General features: G+C 44.8%; 2 protein-coding genes and 2 non-coding genes across 4 annotated transcripts in view; 1 reads left to right on the top strand and 3 right to left on the bottom strand.

Moving 5' to 3' along the window:
* The window catches only part of MPP1 (membrane palmitoylated protein 1), a 29,798-nt gene extending 28,711 nt beyond the window's left edge, over nt 1–1,087 (top strand). The window contains exon 12 of the mRNA XM_036270271.1: nt 425–1,087. Within this exon, the coding sequence (XP_036126164.1) occupies nt 425–601 (177 nt within the window). The 3' untranslated portion in view covers nt 602–1,087. The remainder of the gene's footprint in view (nt 1–424) is intronic.
* A 1,045-nt stretch (nt 1,088–2,132) lies between these two features.
* DKC1 (dyskerin pseudouridine synthase 1) lies at nt 2,133–16,411 on the bottom strand. Its single transcript, XM_036270270.1, has 15 exons — nt 16,304–16,411; nt 15,476–15,543; nt 14,665–14,751; nt 12,868–12,959; nt 12,481–12,665; nt 11,828–11,892; nt 11,026–11,152; nt 10,676–10,806; nt 10,001–10,144; nt 6,645–6,765; nt 6,103–6,221; nt 5,329–5,432; nt 4,714–4,762; nt 3,432–3,560; nt 2,133–2,978 (listed from the first exon to the last, which is right to left on the bottom strand). The coding sequence occupies exons 1-15, from the start codon at nt 16,317–16,319 to the stop codon at nt 2,913–2,915; spliced, it is 1,503 nt and encodes a 500-aa protein (XP_036126163.1). The 5' UTR covers nt 16,320–16,411; the 3' UTR covers nt 2,133–2,912.
* Nucleotides 4,841–4,969, bottom strand: LOC118636828. Its single transcript, XR_004960800.1, has one exon. It is a non-coding gene; the product is annotated as a small nucleolar RNA SNORA56 (small nucleolar RNA).
* Nucleotides 10,320–10,453, bottom strand: LOC118636823. The gene has a single exon (XR_004960796.1). It is a non-coding gene; the product is annotated as a small nucleolar RNA SNORA36 family (small nucleolar RNA).
* Nucleotides 16,412–17,055: the final 644 nt, after the last annotated feature.

The following is a 17,055-nucleotide window of genomic DNA, read 5'->3' as shown; positions in this document are numbered from 1 at the left end:
GCTACTGAAACATTTTTCTTTGATGGAGTTCACTTATCACTCTTTTCGTGGTCTCTTGGTTTTGGGTCCTAGAAAGAGGGCTGGGGTTCTAAGTTGCACTTAACCCTGTCCTGGGATTGCAGCTCTTGTGGCTGCTGAAATGGCTGTCCACATTCAAAGGCAAGAACTGGGAGATAGCTGTTGGTCTTCCAGAGAGCTTTGATTAGTTTGAGGGTTAGTTTGAGATGCTCTGAGAATTATTCATAATTGAATGCCTCTCTGTGCCCTTCTAACATTCTCAAGCAAGGTCTTCAGAGGTTGTCTCTAAGCAGGTGACTGGGAACCAGGCAATGGTTGCAACAGTCAACACCTGCTTAAAAGCTGTCACTAGCTTCTGGGGCTGGGCATGCTGCAGGCTGCTTCATCTGTGGCTCTCTCTTTGCAGACGGAAGCCCTGCAGCAGCTGCAGAAGGACTCGGAGGCCATCCGCAGCCAGTATGCTCACTACTTTGACCTCTCACTGGTCAATAATGGTGTCGATGAAATCCTTAAGAAACTGCAAGAAGCCTTTGACCAGGCGTGCAGTTCTCCACAGTGGGTGCCTGTCTCCTGGGTTTACTAAGCTTGCAGAATGGAGCTAATGTATGCCTGTTCCAGTATTTGGAACTCCATTCCCCTTGCTTTAAGACAAACAGGGTCGCTCCAGCTAGTTTTGTGTCGGCTTCCAGCTCTATGCAACTATCCTAATTAGGCCAGTGGGTGTCAGTCTTGTTCAAGCTTCTGAAGGGCTGGGCTCTTGTTTTCCTGATACATGAGGCCTCATTGATCAGAATTTCAAAAGATCTCTGAAAACTGAGGCCAGAAGCACTATCCAAATTCAAATGTTAATCAAAGATGGCACACAAAGGGGAGGAAAAGCAATGGACCCTGTCCCTCTAAAGCCTGCGCTCCTTCTCCTTTAATCATACTGGACATTTCATTTGTCTTTATTATGAGAAAGCCTTTTTCTCACTGCAACTTTCTAAAATGCCAAACTGAAACAGCTGTGCAATAGGGTGATGTCTAGGAAAACCCTCAAAAGCAATAAAAATATTAGTTAAAATACCAATAACCTTGTACCTTTCTGGGTTTTTGCCTCTGGAAAGAAATGACCCACTTACTTAAGCTCCTGGAGGATGGCACCGACACCAGATGCCTCCCTTAAGCCTTGAACAATCTTAAGGGTTTAGAGGTCAGAATTATCCTATCTCTTGTGTGTGAGAGTGAAGGTAGGGTGTCCATGTGCTGGGCAGGGCACAATTTGGTGCATTATGACAGGTATGTGTACGTGTACACATGCAACATGACTGTCCGGTTTTGCTCCATGGGGAGGTAAGCAGCAAATATCTTTGCTTCTGCTTGTAACGGCCTTCGTTATGACATGCCTACCCAATCTTACCATTTTTCCTAAGTCACTCCTTTTAGCCTTTATTCGCAAAACATGGTTTTTAGAGAATCCACATGACTGGCTGCCCAGATTAAACTCTCAACAGCTAAAACAAACAACTGCTAGGATTACAAACACCCTCAAAAAAACCCAACCCCCTGTCCTGGTATTTACACAGGTCTTATCCTGGAACTCATCACGGGCAGGCATATTGACCTTCCTGCTAATACAGAGGCTTACATTCTGGTCACATTCAGAGAAGGGGCTTCTGGGCCTAGGGGTGGATCCCGGGCACTGGGGTACACAAAACCTGCAAAGGCTTCTTGCTGCATCTGGAGACTCCCTGCACAAGCTGTTCCTCATATTTTCAAGGGTTTTGGCACCAAATTGGAAGCAATCCTAGACCTCACCACGGCTTTCAGATTCACCATCCCCGGGTTTTTGCCACTCACTGGGCCATCAACGTAAAGCTTCATTGGGCTCCCACTGCTGAGTTGGAGCCCAAAGTATTTACAGATATTTGAAGGCCTGTAAGATCTGGCTCTTTCCTGCTTCCTTGGGCTTTCTCTAGACACACACACACCTTCTACCAGATCCATAACATAATAGCATCAAATTTCAAATATGACATAAAGGTCCCTTGATTTTTAATCAAATCATTTTATATTTTTTGTTCTACTAGTTTGAAATCACCACCAATTAGAAAACCCAACAGGAATACTTAAAAAACATAGTAAGCAAACTTTAATAAGTAAAAATTACAACCTTCTCCCAGCAACAGCTGATTACATCTTTTGGAAGTTAAGAGAATAAAAACGAGAATACATTTTGAGCTCTGTCACAAACACAAGTAGGTGGATTTAGGTACATGAGGCTGTACATACACACTTGACTAAGTGCACAAACAACTGCTATGTCAGAGGGACTGGAATTAGCTGAGAAGATGAAAGACCATGAGTCCTTGCCAGCCTTTACCTGGGAGATATATGGAGTAACAAAGGTGGAGCTGACAACAGACTAGACCATGTCCTCACAGCACACTGGAGATTGAACCCTCCCCCCAGTAAACATGGTTGTTATATTATTTTACTTGCTCTACACCTTTTCACTGTGCAATTTTTACAAACTTTTTAACAGAGGGGCGTGGGGGAGTAGCAGAAGCAAAGGAGTGAAGGATGATGATGTTAAAACGGCCGTCAGAAAACAGCTGCACATGGTTACTGGGCAGTGCAGGGTCTGAAAGCAAGGCTTCCCAACTCTCCCAAGTAGAGAACTGGGCAGTGTCAAGTCTGCTTCCTATACCCATATCCTTAAAACAGGACAAGATGGACGACCACACCAGTTAATATCACTCAAGTCTCAGCAGCTAAAATGGGCCTCAACTCTCCACTCTTTCTGGAACCTATGGGACCTATGTTCCACTCCCTCAAGAACAAAAGGAACTGTTTTCTCAATAAGGCTTTAATTTCTCCTCCCAGCTGGACACAGTGCTTTAAAGTGATCTCCACTACTCAGAAACTACTTCCACTTTTATTTTCTTCTTCTTCTTCTTCTTTTTGGTGGTATCACTGTCCTGGGAGAAAGAGAAAGAAAGCTCACAGAATCTGTTAACAGAACCACTGCCACTCTCCCAAAAGGAAACCATCAGGGGAAGTTCCACAGTCAAGTGCCTTTTCAGGATCTGTAAGGATAGCCTGGGTTAACCATTTTTGCACATAACACAAAGTCCTGAGCTTTTCAGCGGTACCCCAGTGCTCCACTTTTACCAATAGGAGCATTCAGGTTCCCAAGCTACACATCCTCCCCACCTACCATCAACAAAATTCTAACCATGAGTTATTGTAAAATGCCAGGGCCTGTCTCTGTACATCCCACGGGGTAGTAGGGGAGCAGAAGCACTCCAGCAATACAGGGCAGCTCCCCGAGTAACCAGGCCGGCACCAACTGGGCAATTCACCCTCCACCTCCAAACCACCACCACCAAGGACTAAGGGAGCTGAAGTATCCTGAACATGCTTATACATACCCCATCTCCCGGCTCGCTCACACCCTCCAGAGCAGCTTTGGCCTTCTTATCCTTCTTCTTCTTCTTTTCCTTCTTGACTGGCTGTGGAGACCCTGGCGAAGTCTCATCACTTTCACTCTCTCGCTTCCGCTAAGGTGGAGACAATTTGATCAATTAGATCTTTTTTTTTTTTTTTTAATCCTCACCCGAGGACATTTTTGCATTTATCTTCAGATAGAGCAGGAGGGAGAGAGGAAGTAAGAGAGGGAGGGAAACATCAATGTGAGAGACACATCAACTGGTTGCCATCCACAAGACCCCAACAGAGGCCAGGGACAAACTGAAACCAAGGTACGTGCCCAAACCCAGGACCCTATGGTCCGCGGGCCAATGCTCTAACAGCTGAGCCAAACTGGCCAGAGTTTAAATGTTAGATCTTAAGCAAAAATGGATGAAAAAGGTTTAGTGAGTCAAAAGGTGGGAAGCCACCAGAAAAGATCCTGACTGGGTACAACAGGAAGTTTTCTAATTATGAACCCCAATGGGTCCTTAAATTTACCAAGGATTCAAATATGGTCTCATCCACAAAGAGCAGGAAGCCATGGGCACCACAGGAGTACCAAAGCAGCAGCAGAATGGAGCTCAGGGAATGAATGGTCCTGAGCAAGCTGTTTTTCTGGAGGCCAACCCTCACTAGTATACAAAGTTGAATTACATGTCTCCTAGGGGTGCTCCCATGAGTCCTCAAAGGTGGCAGGCAAGGCAGGACAAGCTCTTCCAGACAGCTTGCTTTAGGTCATTCAGTGCCACACATGTCATTGTGTGCTGTAATGCCAGTGGTCCCCAACCCTAGGAAGCCTAGCTGCCACCACATGTTCTCCTTAAACTTGTAACACTGAACTGGTGCCACCTAGAGACAGTTGCCAGCCTCAGGTGGTATTGCTCCTACTGAGTCCCATACAAGTGTCACAGCCTCCGATTTCAACACACATGTGCCTTCACTTGACCCAGGGTGGGGGCTAGAATATGCACCCTCAGTTTCACTGGTATTGCCTAAGCTGTGGGGGAAGATAAGGCCAGTCTGATTCCCCAACCCACATTTCTCCCAGCAGACACAATAGGAAAGTGAATTGGCACCTTTGGGCCCAAAAAAGTACCCTGAGGTACAACACGTCATCTCCCTGTGCACCTCGCACCCACAGGGGTGGAAGGCCCTGCAGTACTGAGCCAGGATATATTATGGCTAGACTGCACAGCTACCAGGATAAGCCAAACAAAACCATCTCCCGAAACAGCTACTTACCTTTGAGGCTTTTGCTGTTTCAGCAACTACCTCTGTCTTCACAACATCACTGAAAGGAGAGGTAGCAATTGGTTAGATTCAATGAACAGCTTTCCATGAAGGGACTGCTTCACCCGCAGTCAACCAGTAGTATCTGGCAAGTCTAAAGCCACCATCAAAGTACTGACGCTGGACACAAGAACTTACCACTTACTGTTGCAGACTGACTCCCTCTAGAGTCCCACAAGCCAGACTAGAAAGGGATAACTGTCTGCTGCAGAGGCCCAAGCAACTGGCCTAGACAGTCAAGGTGAAGCAACCTGCTGCTATCCTACAGCACCCCCAAGGCCTCGTGAATGGCCACACAGGTTCCTGATCCCACATTTAGCAAATACCCTCCCTCCATCCAACTAAACCTGCCTCCCACTCCGCACACCTGGGCCCGGTGACCTCTTGTCCTCATTTGTAGTTGATGTACTCGTCCAAGTGGCTAGCATGCTGTATCTACCCCTCCAAGTCCTATATCCTCCTGTCCTCACTGCCACTGACATCCTCACCTGTAGTTGGCACACTACTGCATTCAGGCGAGTGTGCAGTCTCTGCCTGTCCTGGGTCTCTAAAACGTCCTACCCTCACCTGTAGTCAACATATTCCTGTATCCAGGTGGCAGGCGTACTGTCTGTGGGCTTGCCATGCTTGTCCAGAAGGCCCTGCTTGATCATCAGCTTCTTCTGACTTGCCTGGTGGACGTCAGGATTTCAATGTCAGGACGGTGTCAACACATATAGCAGGTTATTAGGACTGCACGCTCATGGCCCAAATAAAGTTTCTCCCTTGTGCATTCTCACCTGGGCCTTACACTCATCTATAGAACACTCAAAATTCACCCCCTCTTTCCAACAGGCACAAACATGGCACTTGTTAAAAGTAATAAAGCTTACTATTTTATTGATAGCCTCAGAAGTGACATTTTGTGGCACAGGGCCATTGTAACATACTATTCCAGCTGCCCTGGATTTATCCCTCCCCTCTTCACCTCATTAATACCTAATGTTACTTCCTCCACACTGGCACGGCTCAAGTGAAGCTCCCTTACCTGGATCCCCTCAAACAGGTCAAACCCCTCACTGTAGACTCTCGAGGTACCAGGTACCTCTGCACTCCTTGATAAGCCCTCAATTTGGCTAAAATTCACCATTCTATTGTGCAATTTGAGTGATGCTCATTTGCTTCCTCCCATTACACTGAAATCTCTAAGGTCTGAGATGGGTCAGTTCCTACTCAACATCCACTCCCCCAGGGCCCAGCACAAGGCAAAGCTGTGGCAGTGGGGTCACACCAAAAGCTGCCCAAGTATTCAACAATGCTAAACAAAATAACTTGGCAAGACACACGACCAGTCCCACTTACCTTTGGACCTAAACCCCACTTCCGAGGGTAAGTGTCTCTTTCCATGATCACTCTCTTGATCTTGGCTACTATCCCATGGTCGCAGGTAGAGATCACTGCTGTGGTCATTAATGCAATCGCTGCAGGTGTCATAAAGAGAAAAAATAATGATTTAAAGGGGAAAGACTTGATAACTGGTAAGCCTGAATTCCACTGTTTCATACAACTTTTTAAAACTCTAAGCTCTACTGCCTTAAGGTGTCCTTCACTGAGGATGTACACATGGATGTGCAGACAAGGAGTGGACTATAGGCTCTTCATTGACAACCACGGACTGTTCTTAATGATTTCCTCTCTTCTCTCTGGAGAACTAAGCTACTGAGACATGACCTCCAACAGCAGCTAGAGGGACAAGGGGAAATTTTACCTCTTCCTTGTCTGTGCCTGTCTGACATAGCCCTTTGCTGTGACCACCCTTACAGACCCTTGGCAATACAGTGAAATCAAACCAAGGGACTTGACTGTGATGGTACAGAAGGAATGAGGACGACTTCCCCTCTTACCTATGCAGATCGCTTCCCCTTTGGTGGTGATCACCACGATCTCCTGATTGACTTCAATGCCATCCTCATATCGGAGAACACCTGGAAGCATGATCTTTGCCCCGTAGCAGATTGCATTCACCTACAAGGATGGCATCACTTGTGAGAGTCCCAGCCACTGCCCTCAACCCCACAGTCACACCAGAACAAATTCAGACAAAGGGGTGGAGGCCTGTGAGCATCTCCCCACCTGTGAAATGGGGCTAACACCATCAACAGCCATTGGCTGCAATCAACATGTGAAGGGACACTAAATAGTAGCAACTCCTCGCCACACACTAGGCACTTTACAAACGCTGACTTAAAAATGTTACATAGGACTTAAAATAGCGACTCCTTCTTTGTCTGTGGAACTTAAGGATGTTTTCATTTTATATCAAAGCCCAACCTTAGTTTCCCTTAATTGATCTTCTTTTCCTTACCATTAAGGGGAAAAACCTTGACAGAACTAGGAGACTTATTAGATCTACTAGGAGATTTGGGTAGTAACAGGTTCCCAAAGTAACTAGCAAGCAAGATTATCAAGGCTACTGAACCAACTACACACAGGTTTTGGCATAATGCATAGGCCAACTGGTACATGGTTAAGGCCACCTCTCCCTGAGTTCAATGGCACTCAATGCATCCATCTGCCTTGTCCTATCTAGATCTCTTTTGTTGACCATATTCCACCCTCACCTTAAATTTACCCAGAAGACACCAGTTTGATCCCAGCAAAAGGAGAGTATATATTTATATCGTCGTTGTATGTATTTAAGTGTTTTCAATCATCAATCATAGTAACATGTTTTAGTATACTCCTTTGTCTTGTCTTTTATTATGAACAATAACAAGAGATACATCAAATATCTAAATAAGATTTGAATATGAATGATAAACCTCAAATTATTAAATATAGCCCTGGCCAGTTTGGCTCAGTGGTTGGAGCGTCAGCCTGCAGACCAGAGTCCCAGGTTCAGTTCCCGCTAGGGGCACGTACAAAAAGAAAATTATTAAAGATATACATTTATATTCTTCAAAGTTTGAGAATTTTTTTTATCACTACGTGATGTTTCACAAAAACTTAATTATGCAGTTGGCCACAAAGGCAGCCTTAATTAATAAAAATTTATTTTCTGCTCATAATACCATTAGAAATAAAAAGGTTATTTATAAAATTCTGGCCCTGGCCGGTTTGGCTCAGCGGTTAGAGCATCGGCCTGCGGTCCTGAGAGACCCGGGTTCGGTTCCCGCTAAGGGCGCGTACCTCGGTTGCAGTTTGTCCCCGGCCCTGGTCGGTTGTGCGGGTGGCAGCCACTCGATGTGTTCCTTTCACATCGATGTTTCTCTCTCTCTCTCTCTGTTCCTCTCTCTCCCTCCCACTCTACCTGAACAAAACATGGAAAAAATGTCCTCCGGTGAGGATTAAAAAAAAAAAAAAAAATTAGTAAAATTCTGGACTTCTTGGAAAGAAACTAATACTTAAATCACTACTAAAAGGAATCCCAAGCTGACAAAACTAATTGCATACTTACTTGCATCATTAAGAGGACTACTCAACGTTATGTGATAAATATGCTAAGAAAAAAAAGGCTTGAGCTTGGCCGGTTTGGCTCAGTGGTTGAGCATCAACACATACACCAAGAGGTTACCGGTTCGATTCCCAGTCAGGGCACAGACCCACGTTGTGGGCCAAAACCCCAGTGGGTGGCATGCAGGAGGTGGCCAGTTGATGTTCTCTCTCATTGATGTTTCTCTCTCTCTCCCTCTCCCTTCCTCTCTCTCTAAAATAAAAAAAAATAAAAAAATTTTGAAAAAAAAAGAAAAGGTTTGAAAGGCCCAGTGATGTTTAGGTTTTATGAACTCAAACTAGTAGTTATTTAAACAGAATAAAATTTTATGAGATTCCCAAACGAGAAATAACTTAAATCTTTGAAATTCTCTGGTCTCAACTTTTTTTTTTTTTAAATGTTTTACTGATTTTTTAGAGAGAGAGAGAGAGGAAGGGAGAGATAGAAACACCAATGTGAAAGAGACACATCGATCAGCTGCCTCCTGCACACACCCACCGGGGGACTGAGCCCTCAACCCGGCCTTGTACCCTGACCCGGAATGGAACCAGGAAATCTCAGTCCATGGAACAATGCTCAATCCACTGAACCACACAGGTCGGGCTAGTCTCAACTTTTTATCCCTATCAAAACCACCTTTTCTAGTAGTAATTTAAATAAATCAGTTTACTAGGCACATGCAGGACTATGAGGTTATGGAAGGCAAATTCTATGTACCACTGATAGTCTATTTCTTAAGCCAAGTTACTTTGGGAAAACTCTTAGGAAAGTATGTTTTATTAATTTGCCTTATTTAAAAATAGGCCTAGCCCAGCTGGTATAGCTCAGTGGTTGAGTGTTGACCCATGTACCAAGAGGTCACCGGTTTGATTCCTGGTCAGGGCACATGCCTGGGTTGCGGGCTCCGTCCCCAGTAAGGGACGTGCAGGAAATAGCCAATCAGATCTGTTTCTCACACCACTGTTTCGGTGTCTCTCTCCCTTCTCTAAAAAAATCAATAAGAACATATTTAAAAAAAGAATAGCCTGGCTGCTGTGGCTCAGGGTGACATGAGTGTCGACCCATGTACCAAGAGGTCACTGGTTTGATTCCTGGTCAGGGCACATGCTCAGGTGTGCACCTGATCCCCAGTGAGGGGCATGCAGGAGGCAGCCAATCGATGTTTCTCTCTCTCCCTCCCCCTTCCTCTCTGTAAAATCAATAAAGAAAAAAAATAAATAAAAATAGGCCTAGCATTAAACTTTTACTTTAAATCAGTATGTGATTTTGATTTAATAAAAAAGTTAATCATAAGTGTTTCCATTAACACAAAAGGAAAAAGAACCCAGTGTCCAATGTACAAAACAAAAGAAAAAAGACAAACAACACTAAACTCCCAAGGAATTTAAGTTCATGACATTATATTTTACCTCTTTAAATAGAAAAAGTTTTCAGGACATGGACCACATCTTGTCTTTGAAGTCACATTTTGGCCCTGGCTGGTTTGGCTCAGTGGTTAGAGCGTCAGCCTGCGGTCCAGAGAGACCCGGGCTTGGTTCCCGCTAAGAGCATGTACCTTGGTTGCGGTTTGTCCCTGGCCTTGGTTGGGCCCTGCAGGAGGCAGCCACTCAATGTATCCCTTTCATGTCGATGTCTCTCTCTCTCTCTCCTTCCCACTCTATCTGAGCAAAAAAATTGAAAAATGTCCTCGGGTGAGGATAAAAATAAATAAATAAATAAAATAAAGTCACATTTTGTCCAAACACAGACTTGAAACCCAGAACTTACTGCACTGTCTTTCATAACCAGCCGTTTATGAGATGTCAACAGCTTTTCTAAAGGGTAAACAACTCGCCGCAGGTAACTCTCATCCTTGTGGTTATCATACAGCCACTGGGCATCAAGCACATCGTGCATTGTCACCATGTGGTCCTGAAAAACAGCCATGTATAAAAATTATTCATTGTCATTGATCTCAAATAGCCCAAAAGACCCCAAACTTCCAAAACCTGAATGAATTTAGAATTGTCTGCTAATCCAAGTTCATTAGTCTTCAGTCTCTTTGGACATCTTTAACCTGCTGATACATTTAAATCTGAGCAAGCATCTTTGTGGGCTGGCAGGTAAATGAATAGAGCAATGCTTTCTATCCAATCATCTCCCCTAGCCTGTGTTTCAATGTCCCAAAGTTTAATTATCAGAACAGGGAAGCTGCCCTGAACTGAACTCAACACTTTGGAAATTCCCTTTTCCAGGACATGAAGCAGGTGGAGTTCCACCAAAAGCTAGAATATACGGGGTGGGGCAAAAGTAGGTTTACAGTTGTTCGTATGGAAAATAATACAATAATTAATAAATAATAATACAAGAATAAATTGTTTTATGTACTCTCAACTGTAGACCTACCTTTGCCCAACCCTGTATAAATTACCAACTCTAAAACTGCTAAGCCCACACTGTTACCTTTTCACTCATGACTCCAGAACGAATCCTCCGAAGTTCCTGCATCTGACCACCAACTCCCAATAACAAACCAAGGTGTACACACAGCGTCCGAATGTAGGTGCCGGCCTCACAACTCACCCAAAAGATTCCTAAGATACACACACATTTTCCAAAGTAAACATATCACCAGTTGAGAAACCCAGTTATACTTTATCTAAGCCAGAGAGACTAGAGACAATAGATACAAGCTATGACTGCACCATAGAATAAGGGCATCCACTTTTAACAGAGTTTATAATTTTCAAGAATCCATTCCTACCCATGTATATGGTCTGTTAATTCAGTTCCTCACAGGCCTAATGACCCACCTAATCTTCTTTCAGGATCATACTCAATCATTTTGCTCTCGTAGATGGTCCGCACTCGAAGTTGCCTCTTTACTGCAGCAATAAGTGGGGGTCGCTGGAATAAGGCACCCGTTAGAGTTTCTAGGGCCTGAAGAGTAAGCACAAATCAAAATAAAGACTCTCATTACATGGACTCTCCAAAGATCAAAGGGCATATTTTGGGAGTTTAAGAACACAATTGAGCCCTGACCAGTTTGGTTCAGCAGTTAGAGTGTCGGCCCGCAGACCAGAGAGGCCCGGGTTCGGTTCCTGCTAAGGGCACATACCTTGATTGCAGTTTGTCTCTGGCCCTGGTTGGGGTCGTGTGGGTGGCAACCAGTCGATGTGTCTCCCTCACATCGATGTTTCTCTCCCTCTTCCCCCTTCTCATCCCCTCACTCTATCTGAAGATAAATGCAAAAATGTCCTCAAGTGAGGATTAAAAAAACCCCACCACAATTGACATACACAAGATTTGTCAATCATTTAAGATCTAAAATACAAAAATGTCCTCAAGTGAGGATTAAAAAAAACCCACCACAATTGACATACACAAGATTTGTCAATCATTTAAGATCTAAAATACCCTTTCAAATTCTCTTCTCAGAAGGGACATGGCCAGAAGTGCCCCTGCCATCTGTAGTCACCAGTCCAGGCTGGCTAGGGCAGCCCACTAAAAAGGGCACAGGAGAGGGCAGCCAGGAAAGCTGACCCGTCTCCAGATGCCTAGGGGCTCAGAGATCCAAGTCAGCAAAAGATGCCCTCCCTATAATTACAGACTTACCCTAGAAAGCTGAGTCCCCCCTTCAATAGCATTGTGCAGCCGGACAATTCCCACATACTCTTTGCCTGAAAAATGACAAAAGAGTAGTCAGGTGTGGCCACTGACTTTTCTGTATTTTTTATACTCATATCACTCCCATTTTGTGCAGCAGGAAAAGCCTTTGACCTTCTGTCTCCGTAAAATTTGCGTCAAGACAGATTTCACGGGGCAGATGTGGGAAAGGAACGATATTTTCTCTCATGGGGAGTTCAACTTTCAATGTGCTGACAAGGACAGTTGGAATACCTAGTGTAGAGCCTGCCTGGAAAAAATTCTGCAAGGTCAAGGAGAATTTTCCCAGATGAAAATACAGAAAGGGCACTTTAGACAGAAGCAGCAGCGTGGAGTCAGAGGAGCCTGGACTGATAAGCTGAGAGCTGGACTCACAGGTCTGCCTCAGTGCTAGAACAGATGTAGTTGGCTTGATGTGCACATGCCTAGTAACCTAGCACTCCAAGAAAGGGCAAAGAACACAGAAGGTACAGAGGAAACAAGAGTATCCCTCCTTGGGACTTTTTTTTTTTACTAATGAAGAAATCAATTTCAAGAGCCAAAATGAAGAAGGGAAATACAGAAAGACTTCCAATCTCAAATTAGTCACCTCTTCCACATACCTGCACTCTGTTGTGATTTTACCAAGCGAGTGGCTCGTTCTATGCACACGATTAAACAGCCAGTCACCTTGGGATCCAGAGTACCACTATGTCCTGTCTTCTCCACCCGAAGTATTCGTCGGATCCAGGCTACCACCTCATGGGAAGAGGGGTTGGAGGGCTTGTCAAGATTAATGAAACCTGTCCTAGAATGGAAAAGAAATTGATGGGTATTGGTTCTGGTCTCCTAATAACAACTGAATCTGAAGAGGAAAAAGAAGTTTACCATGAGTACAGGTGGTATGATATCTAAGACAATTCCATTCTAAGATGCCATTACCTCCTTGAATAACTGATATAAAAACGGTTATTTGGAAAAGAACATATGCTTGCTCCCAACACACTTACCTGATATAATCCCCAATCTCCCTTTTCAGAGGATTTGAACCACAAGGAAGAGGTGTATAATGTGTCGTCCTTATATTTAGCTTATCAAAGTTCTAGAAAGCAAATGACACAACACAAAGTAAACTCAAGAAACCATTAATAAATGTAAAACAAGAAATCAGCCCACACCACCAACTGTGATATAATTACCCTTCAAGTTCACAAACTTGGATTTTGTTCCTGTATTTTCTTTAACTGCTGTGACAGGCTGTTATGCCTCTTTATATATTAGAAAAAATTACTAATGAGTAATAAGACAAATGTGATTACTCCTCTAGAAAGAGACTTCCTGGGGTACTACAGAGCAAGCTGGGCTTCACCATGCAGGTTTATGAAAAAAGTATGGACTAGCTTTGATTTTCTTAGGAACAAAAGATAGCCATATCAAGGAGGACTGGCAGCAATGTTTCTCAAAAATAACTAGCTTGTTCTTGCTCCAGATGCTCCTCTCTCTGCTTTTCTCATGTCTGCTCCTTTTTACTCTTTCTGTGGCTCAGTCACTGGTCTGAAAGAGCTCCCCTCAACTGAAGCCCACCTTTCATATCCAGTTTAATTTCTTTATGGTGTTTACCACACATAGCAAGTATTTTAACTACATTAACAGACCACCTCTATATTTAAGTTCTACGATGGCAGGGCCATTGCCTACCAGGTTCACTAGTATATTCCCAGGGCCTACAATAGACAAGCAGATGCCATCTAAATGGCAGGCATCTCTGGCTGAGCAGAAACTCAACTGTGTTGAAATATATGAGCAAATTTCATTCCTTTATCATATACATATGTTTTATTAAAACACTTTGTCAAGGGGTGTTCTCAGTAACTTTTTCTACCTTAACCTTTTTTTTCTCCTAATCTCAGAGCTAATGTCCATTCAGTCATTTGTGAAACTTGCAATTCAACTCATTATAGACTGCACTATTTAAAACCCCATTAAGGCCCTGGCTGATTTGGCTCAGCAGTTAGAACGTCAGCCTGCAGTCCAGAGAGACCCGGGTTTGGTTCCCGCTAAGGGCACGTACCTCGGTTGCAGTCTGTCCCCGGCCCTGGTTGGGTTGTGTGGGTGGCAGCCACTCGATGTGTCCCTTTCACGTCAATGTTTCTCTCTCTCTCCCTCTCCCCACCCTCCCACTCTATCTGAACAAAAAAAGAAAAGAAAAAGAAAAATGTCCTCGGGTGAGGATAAAAAAAAAAGAAAGAAAGAAAACCCAACTAAGTCAATAATTTCTAAAGGACATGAGACATGTCAGGCACTGTGGTTAATCATGTTCAATGGATTACCCCCTGTAGTCCTCGGCTTAACGTCCTAAAAGAAGATATTATGAGCAAACAGCCGCAAAGAGGTTAAAAACTGGCCCCGGGTCACACACTGCCTGACCCAAACTGGTCTGGCTTTTAAAGCCCATGCTTCTCAAGTGTTAAAGTAGTCCTACTCCATGTGTGGCCCACAATCTGGCACAGGTCGGTAAAGTAAAGTACAGAAACTAAGAACTAATTACTTATAAATGTGGATAGCAGTTTGACATTGTTTTGACATTTTAACTGTATTCTATGACAGTTGGGTGCACTGGAAATGAAAGGAAAAAAACAACACTGGTCCTTCATCTCAGACACCTTGAAGAACACTGCTTTAGACTGTATCACCTGGCATTTCCTAAGTGAAGGATGCTAGCATCAAGCACTCTTAAAGAACTGTTTAACATTTAGAAATAATGTAAAAGCCAGGCACTGACCTGATGTACAATCTTAACCACATACCTTTAGCAACAGGGGCCACTGAGATGTGTCCAACTGAGCTACTTTGGATTCAGGTTTGATAAGAAATTCTCCAACGTGCTGTATTTCCTTCCAGAGGACAGAAACACACCTTATTAGACTTCCCACCGGATTCTGAACAATTCCATTACTATCACAGAAGCCTATGTCCCTTCAACACAAAACAAGTTAGTCTATGCCTCTTCACTGGGATCTCCAACGGAAAGAGAAGAAATGAGTCAGGATTTCAGAAGGGTAAATGAAGTGCCCCCCCCCCCCAAAGTACAGCTATTTAAAGAGAAAGGAATAGTGGGTGTTCAAGTGGAATTAATAAAAAATTTCACAGAAAGCAGTTGGTGTGGCCAACACCATGTAGCAAATTATACATAATAGGAGAGATTTAGGTTGGCTGGGGTATGTACAACTGCTCAATTCTAACTTATTCCTTGTAACCTTTAAAAATAGTTTTTGCCCTGGCCGGTTTGGCTCAGAGGTTAGAGCATTGGCCTGCGGTCCAGAGATACCCAGGTTCAGTCCTCGCTAAGGGCACCTACCTCGGTTGCAGTTTGTCCCCAGCCCTGGTTGGGTCGTGTGGGTGGCAGCCACTCAATGTGTCTGTCCCTTTCATGTCAATGTTTCTCTCTTTCCCTCCCTCCCACTCTATCTGAACAAAAAATGGAAAAATGTCCTCGGGCGAGGATTAAGAATAATAAAATTGCTTACATTTAAAAAAAATAAAAATAATTTTCTATAACTTGTTATCTAGGTGACCTTTACTTTTAGCCAAAACAAAGTAAAATATATTCCTACTCACTGCAACATCTTCTTCTGGTAATGACTTCGGCTCTTTTTTCTTTTTATGCTTCTTTGGCAAAGTACACACTAAACAACAAAAACAAAAAAAGACACCGAGAATTGGGAGTTCTTCCCAAAAATAAAGGCAACAACGCTTAAAACAGAGAACAAAACCAAGGCAGATTGAAAATGGATACTTGGTCTAGAATTACTGAGGAAAACAAAGTGTGTAAGGCCAAATGAGCGGGCTGCACGGCTCAGAAGCCAACTGGAAGCAGTCGCACGTGTTAGCTTCCATTAGATTCACCACGTGGCGGTGGCGGGGCTTCACATGCTACAGAAGCGTTTGGCCCACGTTTCGGAAAGTTCTGTGAGTGACCCCTTGACTGTTCCCGCTTGTGACTTCTAGAACTTTCTTGCGTGTCGACGGTACCTAGCCTCTCAACCCCTCTTCTTCCCTACCCACTCCAACCATGATTTCCTGACCCCGTAGCGCTGACAGCAACACAGGTACTGCTAGGTCTCTTGCCACTACAGGATTGTAGGCATGGCCGCCGCCTTTTGATGGCGACCCGGGCCCTAAGAAGGCTGTGCCGTCAGCGGGAATCCCGGGCCTCCGGGCGCCAGCTCACGGCGAGGGCCTGCCGCGCCTTGCCCCCACCCGTGGAGCCCGGGCCCAGAGGCAAAGATGACAGGAAGCCTAGCAGCTACCGGACCAGCGGAGCAGTTGGAACTAACGGAGAGCTCGGGCTCTGACGCCGTCCCCGGACCCCGGATGTCGAAGCCAGCGGAGCTGGCCCCAGTCGGGAAAGCTCGGCCAAACCAAACGTGGGAGAACGACCCTTACCTTCCACATCCGCCATGTTTCCCCGCAGAACGTGTGAGCCGCGTGGGCCACCGCCAAAAGAGCGATTACAGACTCCCGCCGCCCTCAGGCCGCGCCGCTAAAACCCGCCCACCTGTGCGCCTCCCTGTGCGTGCCGCGCCGCAGGGCGGGGCGATGAAGGGCTTGAGGAGCGAGCGGTCCGTCTGCGCAATCTCATTGGCTGGCTTCCCCCCCCCCCCAGGGCGCGCCTGCGCATGCGCGTGCGCTTTGGGTCTCGACCCCGCCTTCGGCAGCTCGTGCTGGGAAGGCTTGCGCAGCCTGCCCAGACAGCGCGTAGCTTGTGGGCGTGGCCCCAGCCACTGTTCTTGTACCTTCGCTGGGCTTGAGCAGCCGGCTGGCTGAGTGCTCTATCAAGTGTAGCTTGTTGCTGAACTTTTAAGGTTGCAATTGGATCAGTCCCGATTGAAAAATGAAAACATTAAGGCCTTTGCTACTTGCAATTCCTCATCCAGCTAGTTGCTAGCCAATGGGAATGGAGTGAGAGCCACTTGTGGACTTTAAAATTTTCCACCATCCACATGGAGAAAAATAGTGAAAAGATAAAGTTGAAATTTATTTTAATAACGAATTTCATTTAACCGAGCTATCCAAAATATTATTTCAACATATAAGCAACACACAATATTATGAAGGGAATACCTTTTTCACTTTTTTTTTTTTAACAAATCACTCGGGTATATATTTTACACTTAGCACACCTTGATGTGAACTCC

This window comes from Molossus molossus, unplaced genomic scaffold (assembly GCF_014108415.1).
Source record: "Molossus molossus isolate mMolMol1 unplaced genomic scaffold, mMolMol1.p scaffold_m16_p_2, whole genome shotgun sequence".
In the NCBI taxonomy this organism is placed as follows: Eukaryota; Metazoa; Chordata; class Mammalia; order Chiroptera; family Molossidae; genus Molossus; species Molossus molossus.
The sequence above is the reverse complement of the archived record's forward strand: the minus strand, read 5'-3'. Positions and strand labels throughout refer to the sequence as shown.